At 36.4% G+C, this 18136-nt stretch overlaps 2 protein-coding genes across 2 annotated transcripts in view; one reads left to right on the plus strand and one right to left on the minus strand.

The window, feature by feature from the left end:
- The window catches only part of LOC121409743 (mucin-17-like), a 143850-nt gene that overhangs the window by 117714 nt on the left and 8000 nt on the right, over positions 1-18136 (plus strand). Inside the window, exons 54-56 of the mRNA XM_041601649.1 lie at positions 4427-4687; positions 6311-6562; positions 9735-9989. Coding sequence (XP_041457583.1) covers positions 4427-4687; positions 6311-6562; positions 9735-9989 — 768 coding nt within the window. The remainder of the gene's footprint in view (positions 1-4426; positions 4688-6310; positions 6563-9734; positions 9990-18136) is intronic.
- On the minus strand, positions 13015-16357 carry LOC121407878 (insulin-like growth factor-binding protein complex acid labile subunit). Its single transcript, XM_041599112.1, has one exon. The coding sequence runs from the start codon at positions 15821-15823 to the stop codon at positions 13022-13024; it is 2802 nt and encodes a 933-aa protein (XP_041455046.1). The 5' UTR covers positions 15824-16357; the 3' UTR covers positions 13015-13021.

Raw genomic sequence — 18136 nt, forward strand, 5'->3', positions numbered from 1 at the left:
AGCTTTTGCCTTAACATGCTCTATTTGCTTATTCCAACTAAGATTCTCATCGATGAATACACCGAGGTATTTGCAAACACTTACTTTCTTAATAACCTTTCCATCAATTTTAATGGTAGGATTTTCGATTTCTTGATTCCACTTGCAAAGTCTCTGCTTACTGCCAATTACAATAGTTTCAGATTTATTAATATTAAGTGCTAGTTTGTTGCGTTTTAACCACAACGAGATGATATTCAAATCTTTATTGATTTTTTCATAAACTTGATAAGGGTTAGTACCTGTGTGAAATAAGCAGGTATCATCGGCGTAAAGAGCCAACTGAGTATTTTTCAGTAAGTTAGGTAAATCATTTGTGTACAAACAGAAGAGAATCGGGCCTAATAATGTACCCTGGGGTACACCGCAGGTTACATTTCTAAGGCTGGAAGAAACACCATTGACTTGAGTATATTGTTGTCTTTCGACATGTAAATAATTTTCAAACCATTTCAGGGCTATTCTATCAAAGCCATACATTTCCAATTTTTTAAACAAAATGGAGTGATCTACACTGTCGAATGCCTTTTTTAGGTCAATCATCACAACTCCTACAATTTCTCCCTTATCAATAGCAGACATCCATTTATCAGTAACATTCAAAAGGGCACTCTGTGTAGAATACCTCGGTCTAAAGCCAGACTGGCATTGTGAAAGGATATCATTTTCTTCAAGGTATTTGTATACCTGATTATAAACAATTTTCTCCATGACCTTAGCCAATACCGATATGACTGAGATTGGTCTGTAATTGTTTAAAGAATTTCTATCTCCATCTTTAAATATTGGAGTTACTCGAGCAAGCTTCCACTGTTTTGGAACATAACTAACATTCAGTGACAGATTAATAACATATGTCAATGGAGCTGCAATAATATGGGCAATATAAGGAATAAATCTAGCTGGTATTGTATCGGGTCCAGTTGCCTTGTCACCCGATATTGATTTCAAAATTTTCATTACATTGGGTACAGTAACACTTTCGAAGGCAAACTTAGATCCAACTATATTGAACTCAGAGAGCGCACAAGAGTCTAGGTTTGGAATTTCACTCTGAATATTAGCACCAATATCGCTGAAGAAGTCATTAAAAGTATCTGCAAGGTCTTTTCCTTCAATGTATTCTTTGTTAACACAAATACGTGAAATTGGCGATTTTCTATTTTTGTTAGAGGTCAGATATTTCAAGGAGTTCCAGATTTCCTTGGAATTATTTCTATTTGATTCAATATTTTTGGTCAAAAGATCGCGTTTAGCTTTCCGAATAAGTGCGGTAATATTATTTCGCACTTTTCTATAAGTATTCCAATCTGTTTCAGTGTTTGTTTTTTTCGCTTTGACTTTTAAGCGATTTCGTATACGTATCCGATTAATAATTTCTTTAGTCATCCAAGGAGATATACTTTGTTTGATCCTCTTCTTTCTAATTGGTGCATGTTTATCAATGACATCCAATAATATTGAAGTGAAGTTATCGTAAGCTTCTTGTGGGTTTTTAGTTTGATAAACAGACTCCCAAGTTACTCTGTCCATATCAAGTTCAAATGCTTCCTTCGAAAAGTTCTTACAATTTCGGTGTATTTTGTATCTGTGTGATTCTTGGGGAACGTGGGATTGTTTCCCAAGAACGCAAAATATCATGTAATGGTCAGATAAAGAAATCTCGATAACTCCACTTAAAGAGCATTTATTAACATTGTTAGTAAAAATAAGGTCAACAGTAGTAGAAGAGGTTGGCGTTACTCTTGTAAATTCAGTAATTAACTGTTTGCAATTAAATGACTCCATTATGTCTAATAATTTAACAGTATGCCATAAAGGACTTCTGCTGCTTATATCACAGTTCAAATCGCCAAGAATTATAAAATCGACATTCAGATTATCTAGTCTATTAATGACTGATTCATAGTCATTGAAAACGTCGATACTAGCTTTCGGTGGACGATACCAGTTTACAACGAAAGATGACCTTTGTTTATATTGCTTAATTTCTAATATTACCATTTCTAGCTTGTCACTCATTATCAAATCACTTCTATTTATATATGGAATATTACATTTTACATAGGTTACAAGCCCTCCTCCAAATCGATTCCTGTCACGTCTCACAAGAGAGTATCCTTGGATGAAAATTTCCGAGTCATCAATATAAGAACAAAGATGGGTCTCACTGAGTGTTAAAATGTCTAGATCAGTTTCATGTATAATTTGTTTGATTTCGTCTAAATATTTCAGAAGTGATACACAATTAAGATGAGCAATCTTTAGCCCGTTTTGGGTTTTGAGTTTGTTCTTTGATTTCTCAACTGAGTCTTGGTTCAAATTGTTTACATTTACTCTGTCAGTTTCTATTGATTTCGTACTTTCACAAATTGTTGAATAGTCGAGTGAGGGCATTTCTCCAAAGATACACTTGTTGCACAACCAATCGTTCGAGGATCTAAAGAATTCAAAAGACATTTCGGAACATGAAAGGTGTGACCATAAGTCGCATCCGACACACCTCAGTGCATTTTGATTATTCCGTACGGCCTTGCTACATACACAACATGGGTATTTTACTGGCATGCTGGGTGGGGGGTTTGTGAGGGGAGGGGCTCCAAGAAGTTAGGATGTCACAAAAAAAAAATTACATAAAACAGAGTAATAATAAAAGTTAAAATATGATGAAATGCGATGCGGTTAAAAAGACAATTCGCGATTTATTGTCACATGTTAAGGATCATAGGGATGTCAAGTCAGAGATGTTGCGAATTACTTTGTTTATTGACTTGTCATTTTCTGACTTCACCTTAGCAATAATTCTTCCATCGCTGCTCCATGCTGCTTCTACTTTCTGATGCTTAGAAGTTGAGCCAAGAAGTTCGCGATTCCTCTTCGTCAAGTCCTCTTGTATAACAATACCCGAGCCTTTCAGACGGCGTCGATTAGTGATTACTTGATTGCGCGTTTTGTATGAAAGGAACTTGACGATAATTGGGCGCGGCCACTGTTTCACTTGACTACCTCTCTTATCATGCTTGTTTGATGAAGATCCTCTCTTTGGGTTACCGACCCTATGTGAGCGGTCAATAGCTTGCGTTGACATGGAAACACCAAGCCGACGATTAACGATGTCACATATCAACTCGTCGGTGCATTCCTTTGGGGCTTCGGGAATACCGAAAAATTGGAGACTATTTCTCCTCGAGTATTGTTCGAGCATATCCGAAGAAAGACGAAGATTGTCGATTGTATTCTGTTGCTTCTCGACGACATTCCTTAGGCGCGATATCTCTTTACCTTGAGACTGATTTTCAAGTTCCAAATCCACAATTTTCCCCTGATGTTCATCAAGGCGGTCAAGTAATTTTGTAATTTCCTTCTTGACTGCATCTTGAATAGTTATTTCAATTGATCCAATAAATTGCTTGTTTTCCTTCTGGAATCGAGCAAACATCTCATCCATTAAATCCTTTGTGTTAGATTCCATCGCCATTTTCTGCGATATCTTGATATTATGATTTACGTTTCAGGTACTTGTTCTAGCGATCGATTGTTTCCCTTCAATGATGAGTGTATAGTTTTTCATTAAATGATCTGTCATACAATATGAAATAACTTATAAATGATTAGCTAGAAATGTTATTGTCAATCGAAAATATTCAATGTCGGAAACAGTACCTCAAAATTCAGCACAGGTGGGACCAGGTTGGCGTCCAGCGTCTTTTAGACATATACTGGCATGAAGTTGTTCACTATAAAAATCCACTAGGATCCATAAAAGTCCATGGTCAATCCCCACAATATTTCAGTTTGTAGATTTATGATGCGACATTCGCGAAATTTGTAGACCAGTCTTTATAGCTTCTGCATACTTTACTCGATATTTCACAGAAAATTCACAGCGAAAACTGTCAACGTCGCCAAATAGATGAGGCATGTAATAGTAGTAGTAGTAGTAGTAGTAGTAGTAGTAGTAGTAGTAGTAGTAGTAGTAGTAGTAGTAGTAGTAGTAGTGGTAGCAGGAGTAGTTCTAGTAGCAGTAGAAGTAGTAGTAGTAGTAGTAGTAGATGTAGTAGTACTAGTAGTAGTGTAGTAAGTAAACTTTAAGTGTGAGTGAAGGTGATAGGACAAGCCATTACTTCCAAGGTTACATGGATTGATCTATTTCCTCAGATTGCTTTGGAAGTGATGGTTCTTCACATATGTAAAAATCAATATTCATAATTCATACTAGAATATTCCATATCTAAATTCTCTTCGGAATGAGATCAGGCTTTACAGGATAATTTGGGTTTGATGCACTAGGCATTTGGATTAGAGACGGGTAATGAATAAGGTATCTGCTGATTTCAGTATGATTCAGTGTTGTTTAATTATCATCACATTTATCCCTATGTATCAGGTAATGTGGTAGATGACACACCCCCAACAGTCTTTGGATGCCCTGGAGACATCACTGCCACCGTACCACTTGGCTCTCAGACCACAACGGCCATTTGGCAGCTTCCTGGTGCTGCCGACAACAACGGCGCTGCCACACTCACAAGCAACTACAGCCCTGGGGATGTCTTCCCAGCGGGTATCACCGAAGTGGTGTATGTTGCCACTGACTCTGCAGGACTGACTGCCAGGTGTTCATTCAATGTCATTGCACAGTTGCCTGGTACGTATTTTCAAATTGACCGGTGGCTCATTATTAATGATAACATGCATCATATGAAACCCCATACGTTCCCCATTATGTCTATCATGGCCAATCATGTCAAGGAATTTTATATTCTCAGTCCCATCTTTTTATTTCTTGATGAATCAAATCAGCCAATCATTTCCACCCCCCCCCCCAGAGAAAAAAGAGAAAGGATTTAGTGACAGAATGCATTGCAGATAAGGCATGGCATATATGACATCCAAAGTGTAGTTCTCGGGAGCGTTTCATGAAAGGACTTGTCGGACGTTTTATCCGACAAGTCCCATTTTATCCGACAGCTACCATAGTAACTTTACCTCTCAACCAATCAACATCAGAGAAAGATGTCAGATCTGACAACTCGTCAGATGAAAATGTTGATGAAGCACTCCCCTGATCACTAGCACAGGTGATATACCATCCATGTCCATCATCACTGAATATTAAGTGTTGGGGGAATGAGTTTCACAACTAGGTTGTATCCACCAAGTACTTATTGGACCTGTTTTCGTACCTGAATATGATACATGTATTGTAAATTCTTGAATATGTGAAATAGATTGAAACCAATTAGTGTCTAGTTTATGTATGAAAACATCATAAAAGTATTTTTAAAGTCTCAGAGTCTATATTTTACGTACCAATCCTTCACAAAACATCCATATATATCGTCGCACGCACCACGAACCGTCCTCTCTGCGCACTTCCATGCGAAAGTTAGTTTGACAGAAAACGCATTTAAAGAAAAGCTTTTTTATAACCAGCAATAAGTGCACCTACAAGAAGAGCAAATTATTTACCGGTGTCTTCGTTTAAAAGTTCAGGTTCCAAAGTTTCATCCCGTATCTTTATATTTTCTTGAAGTTAATTATTTAATCCACAGTGGGCAACGTAACAGAGAGGACGGTTCATGAAATAGATACAGTGCGTTATCGCTCCTCGCGATTTCATCACGAACCGTCCACTCTGTTACAATGCCCACTGTAGTGTAAATAAATCTTTTCAAGAAAATATAAAGATACGGGATGAAACTTTGGAACGTGAACTATCGAACAAAGACACCGGTAAATAATTTGCTCTCCTTGTTGGTGCACTTATTGCTGGTTATAAAAAAGCTTTTCTTTAAATGCATTTTCTGCCAAGCTAACTTTCGCATGGAAGTGCGCAGAGAGGACGGTTCGTGGTGAGTGCAACAATATATAGAGAGAGAGAGAGTATAAAAAAATGGATATTTTGCATTTGCAAAAATGACAAATATTCCAAAGATTTGACAATAGAGATTAATGTCAAAAGATCAATTTGTCTTGATATTCCTTTGACTTGAATGCCCATATTTTTTATAAGAAATTCAGTGCTTTTATTGGTCAAGATAGTGATCCTCTCTCAGACTTTCACCACTTTAAAAAAAATTGAAGCTCATCAGTTGACAAAATCATACCAGTGATTCATATCCCAAATGATATTGTTTTAGCATTTTTAAAAAAATATATTGAAAATCCTTTGTTGGTTAAATCCCATATAGAATTGAAAAATGTTGCTAGGATACATTTCTAAAACAATATTCATTTGGTTTTTCTGTGAAACAAAAAATATTTTCAGTTGATGAAACCCCACCAGTGATTGATAATTGTCCCGAGGAGCGATTTGCAACGCTGCCCGATGGAAGTTCTACTGTCCCTGTGGTTTGGCCTGCACCTCAGGCATCAGACAACTCTGGTCAGGTGACACTGTCGTCCAATTACAACCCCGGTGATTCATTCCCACCCGGGCAAACTTTAGTCTTTTACGCTGCCAAGGACCCGTATGGACTCTTGACTTCGTGCACGTTTACCGTCTTTGTGTCTACCACAGGTGATCCTTAGATCTTGTTTTGATTTTTTTTATGAACTTTGTGATATCAATTTTTTTATGTTTTCAACAGTTTTGTCAGTATGATTTGAGGTATGCTCATACTGTGCATCTAAAATGTTGAGATTGTTTAATTTTTGGCAATGTCACTTGCATATCATTATAGATATTCACATATCTTGCTACAAATGTTGAATATTGAATATGCTTTAACAAAATTATAGGTCCTTGCATTTTTTCAATCTCAATAGGATATGATAAAACAAAATTGATTTGTATTTTGCTTAATGTTCAGCACTAGTGATACAAATTGGCACATGTATGCTAATTATGTGTATTATAAGTTTCAAGCCTAAGAATTAAAGGGTCAAAAGTAGCAGGGACAAACCCATGAGATGAGAATGATTTCATTATTTTGTCATGACGCTTGTTGTGTAATGTAATAACCATTTCATTATTGTGGCATTTATAATACTACATGATGTCATTAGTTCATCTGGGCAACTCTTAACAGATGTGCAAAATCTTTAATTTTGCACAAATTCTTTTCTAAAGAATTGATCGGTCACCATTTTTGTTTCTGCAACATCTTTTTACTTCATTAAACTCATTGACATTTTTTATTAAAAAATCTTTTTGAGCTCTTGACATTCCGAAATTCGCAATGCCTCATGGGAAAATGTCAACATCTGTTGCAAGCGCTATTACTAAAGTGCATTCATGCATGTGATTATTCAGCGCTGGCCGACGTGGCTCGACCGGATATGCTGTTTACTACTGCCCAGGATGTGGGAGAAAATTTGCCCACATATTTCTAACCACTTTTGTGAGTTCTTGCCTTACGTTTTTCATTTTTGAAGCATATCGCAGTCACATTACATCACTGAACGCTGCCTGCGCGTGATGTCGACCACGAAGTAAAACATTTGGTCTGTTTGCTGCATCCTATGGATGGCGCAGTATATTGTGAATGCACAGAATTCATAAAGCTTAGTGATTGATTAAGGGGCTGATTATTTTTATAATCTATCTTTCAAAAATACCCCATGATTAATTGTTCAGCTTTATTTTACAGGGCCAGTTGTCCTTCGATTATGCACTTGGATCTTAAAATGCATTAAAGGTCAAGTCCATCCCAGAAAATTGTTGATTTGAATCAATAGAGAAAAATCAAACAAATATAATGCTGCAAATTTCATCGAAATCAGATGTAAAATAAGAAAGTTATGACATTTTTTAAGTTTCGCTTATTTTTCACAAAACAGTTCAATGTGCAACTCAGCGATATGCAAATGAGAGAGTTGATGATGTCCATCACTCATCTTTTATTGTTCAAATAATACAATATTTCAATTTTTACAGATTTGACGATAAGGATCAATAACTTAACCATAAACTGTTAAAATAATGGTAATTGCACGTGTTCAGGGAGAAATAAAACTTTGTTTCACTTGACATGGAGGAGAAAATTAGAATATTTCATACAATAAAATACAAAAGAAATAGTGAGTGGGTGACGTCATCAGTCTGCCAATTTGCACACCGACCAGGATGTGCATACAACTGTTTTGTGAAATTATGCGAAACCTTAAAATGTCATAACTTTCTTATTTTACATACGATTTTTGATGAAATTTTCAGTGTTTTGCTTGTTGGATTTTTCTCCTTTTTTCAAATCAACTTTTTGTTGGGGTGGACTTGTCCTTTAAGTAGATCTCATGTAATGCCCAGATTTTCTCCTAGCTGATAACTATTTTATAGGAAGTCGTCAAATTCTTCACCTCTTTACACTGCTATTTGAACCCTTTTCTTCCTGTGTAATCAGTGCTTGCAATATTTGGGATTTTATCAATTCAATTTAATACAAATTTGGTTTATTAGGTAAATGTATAAAAATACAGTTGTGTGAAGACCATTAATACAATATCCACATAAACAAGACAAGAATAATTGTACCATACTGTATATTTATAAACATTTATTATTCACTACACTTTATTTCTTCCATTTACTTTATAACTCAATTCATAGATCAATAACATAAAGAAAATAAATTCCACCATGATTGAGTACGAATTTACAGATTATATACAATTACTTACAAGACAAATTGTGCTGGTAGTATCATTAAACCTCAATCAATCAATCTTCATACTACACATATTTTCATAATTTCCAGTAATAGTTTGAAACCATTTCCTGCATGAAGACTTCTTCCTCAATTATGTGCCTCATTTTCTTCACGTACCAGGAATCTCTCACCCCTTAAAAATATTTTCAAATGCAGCTGTAAGTCGAGAACTCGTGAAGACCATTTCCTGCATGAAGACTATACTTCTAGTTTCTTAAGTCTGTGCCTCGTCTTGTACACGTAGCAGGAGTACCCCCCACCGGCTATCACCATCGCAACCACCAAAACCCTCACAGTAACTTCCTGCATTTCCTGTTTTTATCTATGATGAAATAAAAGGATTTGAAAGGAAGAGATGCAGAGCAAAGCCCTGTAACATAAAGCTAAGCAATTGATCATGGGTCCAATTTCTACGATTGATTGCATTGATTATTGTGTATGATCAATCCTAAAAAAAAAGCTGCTCGATCAATTGGCAAGCTTTATATTACAGGCCCCAGGATTGGTGATGTAAAATGTGTCTCAGACTTCCATTAAGATGCCTGAATAATGCTCTAGAAACTCACAGCATTGGCCCAAATTCACAAAGGTGGTTTTGAAAACCCACGGATGAGTCCATGGTTTATGCAGATTTTCTGTATAAATTATGCTTATTTGCTGCGTACATGAAAAAATGTCGAATACTGATGCGCGCTTTTGTTACAATGCGCCAAATTGACACCCGTTACCATGGTTATCCACGCTATTTTATTCATGAGTCCACTGTTTTGAATAATGAGTTCACTCTTTAAACAGTGGAATCATGAATAAAATAGCGTATCTTACCATGGTAACGGGTGTCAATTTGGCGCACTGTGACAAAAGCGCGCATCAGCATTGGAATGTTTTATACACGAGCCCGATATGCGTTAAATTACTAAAACATAATTTGTACAGGAAATCTGCATAAACCATGGATTCAGCTGTGAGTTTTCAAAACCACCTTTGTGAATTTGGGCCATTGAGTCGCGATTATTGAATGCATGTATCGCATCTTTGTTGTAGGTGACACCAATCCGCCTGTGATCAGTGGGTGTCCCGAGAATCAGTTTATCACTGCACCCCCAGGATCGTCCAGTGTTCTAGTGACTTGGATACCACCTACTGCAACAGATGACACTGGAATCGTCACCCTCACCGGGGACTCGACCCCAGGATCATCCTTTCCTGTTGGTACAACCTCGGTCAGATACGAGGCCCGGGACTCGTCTGGTCTTGTCTCTCGCTGCACTTTCCAAATTTTTGTGACTGCAGATGGAGGTAAGTCTCTCAAACTCAACTGCCCATATTCTTAAAAAGAGGGATCATCATCCAATCACTATGCAGATCTTTGTATATAATTATGCTTATTTTATCTCATACACCAAGAAAAATCTAATTAAATGCACTTGTTTTGCAAAGGGCACTAGATAAGGCAAGTGTAATAATCAGGGGCGGATCGAGGATTTTCCAAAGGGGGGGAGACACTTTCCCAAAGAAAAATTTGACAAGCAAAAAAACTTCCATTTTAATGGCATTTTTACATGTTAAATTTTAATTGTGGCTCTCAAAAGGGGGGGGCATGGTTGCCCCCCCCCCTCCTGGATCCACCAGTGGTAATTATATACGAAACGGCATAAACTATGGTATTGTACCAGGGTACAGTTGAAACTTCTATCGAGAATACGGGCCAACTTGCCAAAGTCTTTTAGTGGCTAGTTTGTCCAGTACTTATAGGGATATGCACGGCATTGTGTAACGACTGGGATTTCACCCAATGCTCCATTGACTAAAATTTACCTTCAATAATACGATGTACTCAATGATATATACCATGGTAACACTGCCTGGCAGCCAATCAAATTCAAGTATTCAAAGGAAGTTTTCATCATTCTGAAAGTTGCAGTAGTTTCAAGCTTTGTACAATGGAATCAGAAGGTAAGTAGAGTTCAATAACAACTAAAATAAATTCTATGTGATACATGTTTAATTTGATTTTATGCCAGGTATTCTGAGGGTGGGTTAAATTCAACTTATGGTCTACAGTTGTGTTATAACTATGGATAGGTAATTGTGTCCCAAATTTTATGAGGTACATGAATAAATTGATTTTATGCCCAATATTCTTAGTTTGGGTCCATTTAACATGTAACTTATGTTCTATCTAGCATTATAAGTTCATTTTACCAGCTCATTTGATACTCTAATAATTCATATCTGTCTAGGACAAATAAATAGTTTTCTTCATCATTAAACCCATAGTTAAAAACACAGTAAACATACAAAGTCACCGCTTTAGCTACCCATAATTCAGGCGCAAAGGTAGATCATGTTAGTCCTAGTAGAACCTGGACTTCAGAATGAAGGCCTCTGAAACTCAGATGGTTTACAGAAGTAAATTACCCTTAAGTGTATATGAAGCACTACATCATATATAAACTCATAGATCAATTCAATCAAGCTTGATAAGTCAGATCTGAAGCTTTTAAAATTACATTTAAGATGTTCAACGATACAGAATATGGAAACTAACAATCGTGTAAGATTGGATGCTTGCTGGCCATGCGCTTAGGGCCCTGTCTTACAAAGAGTTATCTTGATATGATTGACCTCAACTATATGGATATCCATCAATGTCATAATTTTTTGTTCAGCAAATTTGCACAAAGTCCTTTGCAAACAAAGAAAAGCACACTAAATGTTCAAGAAAACAATGAATGCATGAATATGCAGCACATCTAGAAAATATTTTGAACAAAACGTGCAATTTAGATATTGATGTTGGTGGCTTTCCATAGTTGTGGTTGATCTCATCAATTGCAACTCTTTCTAAGATGGGGCCCAGGGGGCTGTTTCATAAAGCTATTTGTAGATTAAGAACAACTTTAAGAACCTTTGTTACACTCTAAACCATCGCCAATTTATTATACCATTTACCAAGAAAGGATCACCAGTCATTCTTAAAGTTGCTCTTATCATCCCTGCTCTTATCTTACGAACAGCTTTATGAAACACCCACCTGGTCATGCCATAGATAATAACCTATTTATAAGTCTTGCCCCATTTCTTTTATTCTTACTTCATTTCATTAATTGCTAAAGCCATTGTAATTTGAAAGCATTACACCCTTTCAATGTGAATGAGAAAAACTGTGTGTACCTTTAACTCTTAAAACTTGAATGTTATCCATTGTTTGAAATCCATTCCAGTGGTGGCATTTCCCACAGTGCCATCTCAACTAGTCCATACAGTTTGAAATGTCACATGGAAGTTATTTTCCCTCAATTATTCAAAGTCATATTTTTTTTCCTTGTTAATCATTAAAAACATCAAATTGGACATTCATATAAAGTATTATTACAAGAAAAACAGGACAACAAAGAGTTAGCAATAGAAAATAAGAAGCCACCAAAATTTACAGTAATTAATACATATGCATATCAGATGAAGATGAAGAAATTAATGCAATATGCACTCACACACACACACACTCACCTCACACTTTGTCATTGTTATCATCACCCACAAACACTCACCCAAACATCCATCATCTCAACAATTTCCATTTTATCCTTTCTCGGTTTTCCCTTTCAACAACTTAAAGATTAGGTCAACATTCATTGGCTTATGAAAATTCCAAATAGGCAATACTTTGTACACCAAAATTGCTTGTGCATTTTCACTTATAACATGATTTCGGTATATCAAACTAGATTAAACAAACTTATTTTCTCTGACAGGTTACGAAAAAAGAGTTGTGCGATCTCAAGATATTCATAAAAATCAAGGCATCTGTAACAAAGTACCAAATTATAATCCAGTGAAATGTGATGCCATGACCAGCAGGCCTTCACACACATTTTGAGTAACAAATGAAAATATATTCTTATGAATATAATGAATTCCATATCAGCTAATAATGTCCTTGCCTATTTAAAGGGTCTGAAGTTCGACGTTTCAAAATATTAATTCATAATGACCATTCAAAATTGCCTCCTGCCTCCTGTGATGTCACCGTAACTTTGCCACAGATTCTTTCCAAAATCTGGAAGAAAGATCGGAGGTCCTTTCTCCATCTAAAGCATTTCATCTATTAAATTGGCTTCTTCATACTATTAATTATAAATGAAATTCAGATGGACAAACAAGTTGTACATACTTTTAATATCTGTAGGTGATAATAGTATTGGCCAATTCTACATTCAGGTAATATAAAAATGTTGCCCTCAAAGAAATAACAGAACAGGAAATTATGATCTTGTTATGGCAACATACATAATGTTCTCGTCAGTGGCAGTCAATATCATATTCTTTTACAGTGGAATAGCATTGTTTATAGCCCTGTTTGTACTCATGCTTCTTTCAAATTGGGCCCAGAATAGTTCCTGCCCATCTGCATCATCCGTCCACAACATGTAAGGTTTGTTCCTACTCAGGAACAACCTGACGAGGTATGGCATGTTCTCATCCTCTATCTCCTCTATAAAGATCAGGATGACTTTGTCAAATGCCGTGTCATTGACGTGCTCCAGAGCCATGCGGAGCTTGGTCATTGTCCAGGCATCTTTCACAGACTGGTTGCTGATCAACAAGACTGTCTTGAAGCTGTTGTCGATGGCATCATAGAGTGCATTGACGTAGTACATACCCAGGTGAAGATCCTCATCTCCAAAGATGATGTTCTGCAGATGTGGCAACCTCTCCTCCAGGACAGGTTTCATGATCTGATTGACCCATTCCTGTTCTGTTTCCTGGAACATTAGGTTGAGATGATAATGGTAGTTGTCAGCATTGAATTCCTCTTCCATTTCCTCGTAGCCAACGACAGCAAGTTTGAGGAGGAAGAGTTTGTGATTCAGCCACCATCGTTTATGGTATGCAAGCATGGCCAGCATAACAACCAGGAGACCTGAGAAGGAAAGAACTGCAATGAGAACAATGTTCACTCCGCAGTGATCTTTAGGCTGGAATGAAAGAATGGGTTTATTGTTCAGTTCCTTCAATGAAGTACTGGAGCACACTGTTTGGTTTGGATGCCTAAAATCAATGTCAGCTGTGTCGAGCCACTGCCTGAACCATGTCAATGAACATCCACAAGTGAATGGGTTTCTGGATACATCCAACCGAAGAGAGTTGTTCGATGGCAAAACTGTTCCTGGTTTAATGATACTGATTTGATTTCCAGGAAGATAGAGGTCAGTAAGTCTTGAATTCTGGGCAAACGTTGTTGTCTCCAGACCATGGAGGCTGTTATTTTGGATGTAAAGCACCCTCAAGTAAAAGAGACCATGGAATGTGTCTTCCGAAATCTTCACCAATTTGTTGCCACTGAGGTATAAAATAGCAAGAGAGGGCAGAGAATGGAACAATGTTGGCCTCAGTTCAAGAATTCTACAGTTTTTCATATCAAGGTAGAACAGGTTTGGAAGGTTGTTGAACACCCTGCTGTCCAGGCTATGTAAGTAGTTTTCCCTGAGGTGCAATTTTTTCAATGAATAGAGTCCAGTAAATAGAGACTGATTGCTGATGTCATCATAGAGGTCACCGCTTGTCAGCTGTGCTCTCTTAATATGTAGATCATGAAGGTGAGTCATATTGACAAATTGTTCTATTGAATATCGTGAAGCTTTGACTTGAGCATTTGAAATATCCAAGTAAAGGACTGTATGAAGTTGCTGGAAGGTAGTCTGTAGATAGATCTTCTTCTGATTAAACAGTAGTAATCTTTCCAAGTTTGGAAGATCTTTGAATGCTTTGGCACTATAAAAATAGCATGGATTGAAAGATAAATTTAATTCTGTTAAATATGTGAGCCCTTGAAATATGCTTTGAGAAATAAAACGTATATCATTGTTTGATATATCAAGTTTAAGGAGGGTTTCAAGAGTCCAAACAGTTTTATCACTGTTCAAATCTACAATTGAATTATGGGACAGTCCAATAAATGTTATCCTTGGAATTCCATTGAAGGACAGTGGCGAAAGAGTTCTTATAAAATTGTGTGACACATTCAACTTCATTAGTCTGGGTAAGCAAGCAAATGTTTGAGCTGGTATCGATTCTATATCATTATTGGAAATGTCCAGTTCTCTAAGAGATCTAAGCAGACAGAATGATTGATTACCAAATGTTCTTATTTTGTTTTCCCTCAGAACAAGGGTTTGAAGTCTTGTAAAACCCCAAAATGAACCAGTGGGTACATTCTTTATCATATTACCTCTCATTTGAAGAATAGATACTGATGGAATACTCTCGTTTTGATATGATGCATTGCCAAGCGTAAGAAGCTGATAGATTTCACAACCATAGACGGATAATTCTCCAATCGATGTCATACCTAGAAAAGGCTGAATATCAAAAGAATTCAGCTGATTGCCCTCTAGATGTAGACTCTTAATTGAATGCAGGTGATGAAATGCATACCTGTGTAACTTCTTAATCTTATTTGAGGCTAATGACAAAAATGAGATGGAAGAATTTTGCAGAGTGAGGAAATCGCTTGGGTGAACTTCTTCAATGCTATTTACCAGAAGGTTAATCCGTTTTAGATTATGATGTATTGGATACCCATCAAAGTTGAGACCATGTATCCGATTATAACTTAACTCCATCGCCGACAGTCTTGTAATGACTGAGAGCGTTTCGGAAGGTATTACATTCAGATGATTTTGTTTCAACTGAAGTCTTGTAAGCAGATTGTTCTTTATGAAGAGCAGTGGTGACATTGTTTGGAGATGACAAGAAATCAACAGGAGGGATCTCAGTTTTGTCAGTGGCCACATAGTCTTGGTTTCAATAAATGAAATGGGGTTTCCAGAAGCAATCAGAGAAACAAGATTTGGGACATCCTCAAATGAACTATTATGCAGGATTGTCAAGTTGTTTTTAGATAGGTCCAGGAGTGTGGCCTCCTCAGGCAAGTGTGGTGGGACATCTGAAAGCCCTTTGTTCTTGCAGTTGACCGATAGTCCATGACTTGAGTTGATGAAGCTGCAGTTTCTAGGGTTCCAACGATAATCCTCTGCAGGTGCATTGTTTGTTAAAGGGAGAATATGCATAAGGAAAAACTCCACTGCTGCCAGCACTAAGATAAAGCACGGGGCACAATTTGCCATGTTCGTAGCTGTTTTATTTTTATTCACCAAATTTCACTTATGAAGATTTAGTATTCAAAAACAGCCTTTCAACACCATGTCATAATTCCTCTCCACTGCATGGTACTCATAACAGATCTTCAATATCAATATTTATATTTGAACTTTAAACATGCCTTGAAGCACAACACCACCCATTTCACAAATAAAGCAGTTGAGAATGATTTTCTGTGACTTTCACGTTTGCATCCCATTGAAGTTCTGTAATCTAGTAAGTGTCAGGAAGAAACTGTCAAAATATCTAAAAGATAGCATGTAAATGAAATGGGCGGAGTCTCTATTCCTTGGAGGTGTGTCTTCCCAGTTTACAAAAACTATGTTACATTAGTTTCATTACTATGCCATGCACATTATTTCATTTTTTGAAGAACTTCCTCATGATTTCAAAGTAATCAGTTAAAACATTATACTAGTATGTTATTGTCATACAACATGGGAAAGTACAAGAAGCTATAAATAAACCCAAATTAATACAAAAATAAAAATAAAAAAAATTTTATCTTGTACTTTTAAAGAAGTATTTGTACATGCAAATGCTGGCATTCACACATATAGGAATGTCTTGGTAACATATTTTTTTTTATCTATGAATATTTTTCTAATCATGATTATATTCAGTTCTTGTGTATTACTTTATTATCTGATGTCTTGATGCACTTTGATCCAAAAGGACTTTGGATGTTATTACCCTGAACAAGCAGTTGAAAGGAATAAATTCCTACCAGGTATCCATTTACCCACATGGGTTGACTGCACAATGTTGTGGATTATTTACTTGTGAAGAAAATGACCTCATGGCTGGGTTTTGAACCCATGACCCTCTGTTTTAAAGTCTAGAGAGTAAGTCGACTGGGCCAAAATGCTCCACTCTATCTTTGTAGAAGACTGATCAAGTGATTTCGTTAACTGAAATAAAAGCGACTAAATATACTGATTTAGAATGATTGATTTTAAATGGAGGTGACAAAAACAAGGAATTATTCAGAAAATTAATTGCTAAAATATCAAAGACAGTTCATAGCTGGGCATGTGTATCTTTATTGTAGAACAAATAAGACTGGTGCTAATGTTTCATGCATATGAAAGTATACAAATCCCCATGAACCACTTTTTTGGGAACTGCATGCTTGTGTGTCAGCAGCATGATGATAATGAGGATGAGAATAATACTTATGATAATTATTAATGTTATTACCTGATAAAAATTATGATGATGATAGGGATACTGTATTGAATATCTATGAAGCACATATGCTTACCAGGCAGGGTTCGACTAGGCACAGAAAACAAAATAGGTTATTTGCGATCTTTAGATATATTATGAAATTTACCAGAAATCAATGGTTATCTTTTAAATGGAAACATTTGTTATACTGTACAATATTAGACTATTTGGAATCAGTTTCATTTTAATTTGCTATCACTCATGTATTTACTCTTAAAGTGGTTGGAGTAGGAAGTGTACTTTTTATTACCTCTTTCCTGTGGTATATTTCAGCTATCATTTTCTTATTTACTCTTGAATTCTTTATAGGAAATGCAAAACAGGATCTCAGATTTCCAGGATGAGAGCTATCATCAAAACAAATCATGGTAGATGATATCTCACAAATTAAGAATTGAAATTGGAGAAAAGTCATAATGAGCCTGATAATGATCTTATCTTGCTTTCATACAAGTTTCAGTATCTTTTGTTATGCACAATCGTTGGCCTTCCCAGGTGTGGAATCCAGGGGTGTGTGTCTTAGAGTATCTTATCAATGATTTTGAATGGCAAATTTGCTTATCCAATCAGATGCATGGATTTTGGTAGCTTTTAACATTAGTCATCAATCAATCACTTGATTGATAGAAAAAGGCCCAGGTGATATCATTCCAATGTGATCTAATTTAAAGTCTATTACACAAGTATACGAAACAGTATTAACCCGTTGCCAACGGGAGCCGGATATATACGGTTCCCTAAAACTTATTCATGTACGGGAGCCGTATATAGTCGGTTCCCCAAAGGCTATTACTCGCATCCATTTGCAGGCTTTAAAAATACAATTTCTTACTATGTTTCTGCCTTTTCTGTGTTATAATTACAATGTCCATTAATTAAACTACACATTCCAGAAAGTCATACGTTTTTACCTTTTGTTTCTATAGTTTATAAAGCATTATAGAATGAGTTATGCTTCGAAGAGAGTCCAATTTTGGCGTACAGTGGGCATTGCCGCGATGGAAGCTTGATTTCAACGATTTTCAGTTTCGCAGAACCACGTATATACC

The sequence above is a fragment of the Lytechinus variegatus genome, chromosome 2 (genome assembly GCF_018143015.1).
Source record: "Lytechinus variegatus isolate NC3 chromosome 2, Lvar_3.0, whole genome shotgun sequence".
Lineage (NCBI taxonomy): Eukaryota > Metazoa > Echinodermata > Echinoidea > Temnopleuroida > Toxopneustidae > Lytechinus > Lytechinus variegatus.

Excerpts from the sequence above, each read along its gene's own strand:
- LOC121407878 (XM_041599112.1), bottom strand. The coding sequence starts at position 15,823 with ATGGCAAATTGTGCCCCGTGCTTTATCTTAGTGCTGGCAGCAGTGGAG.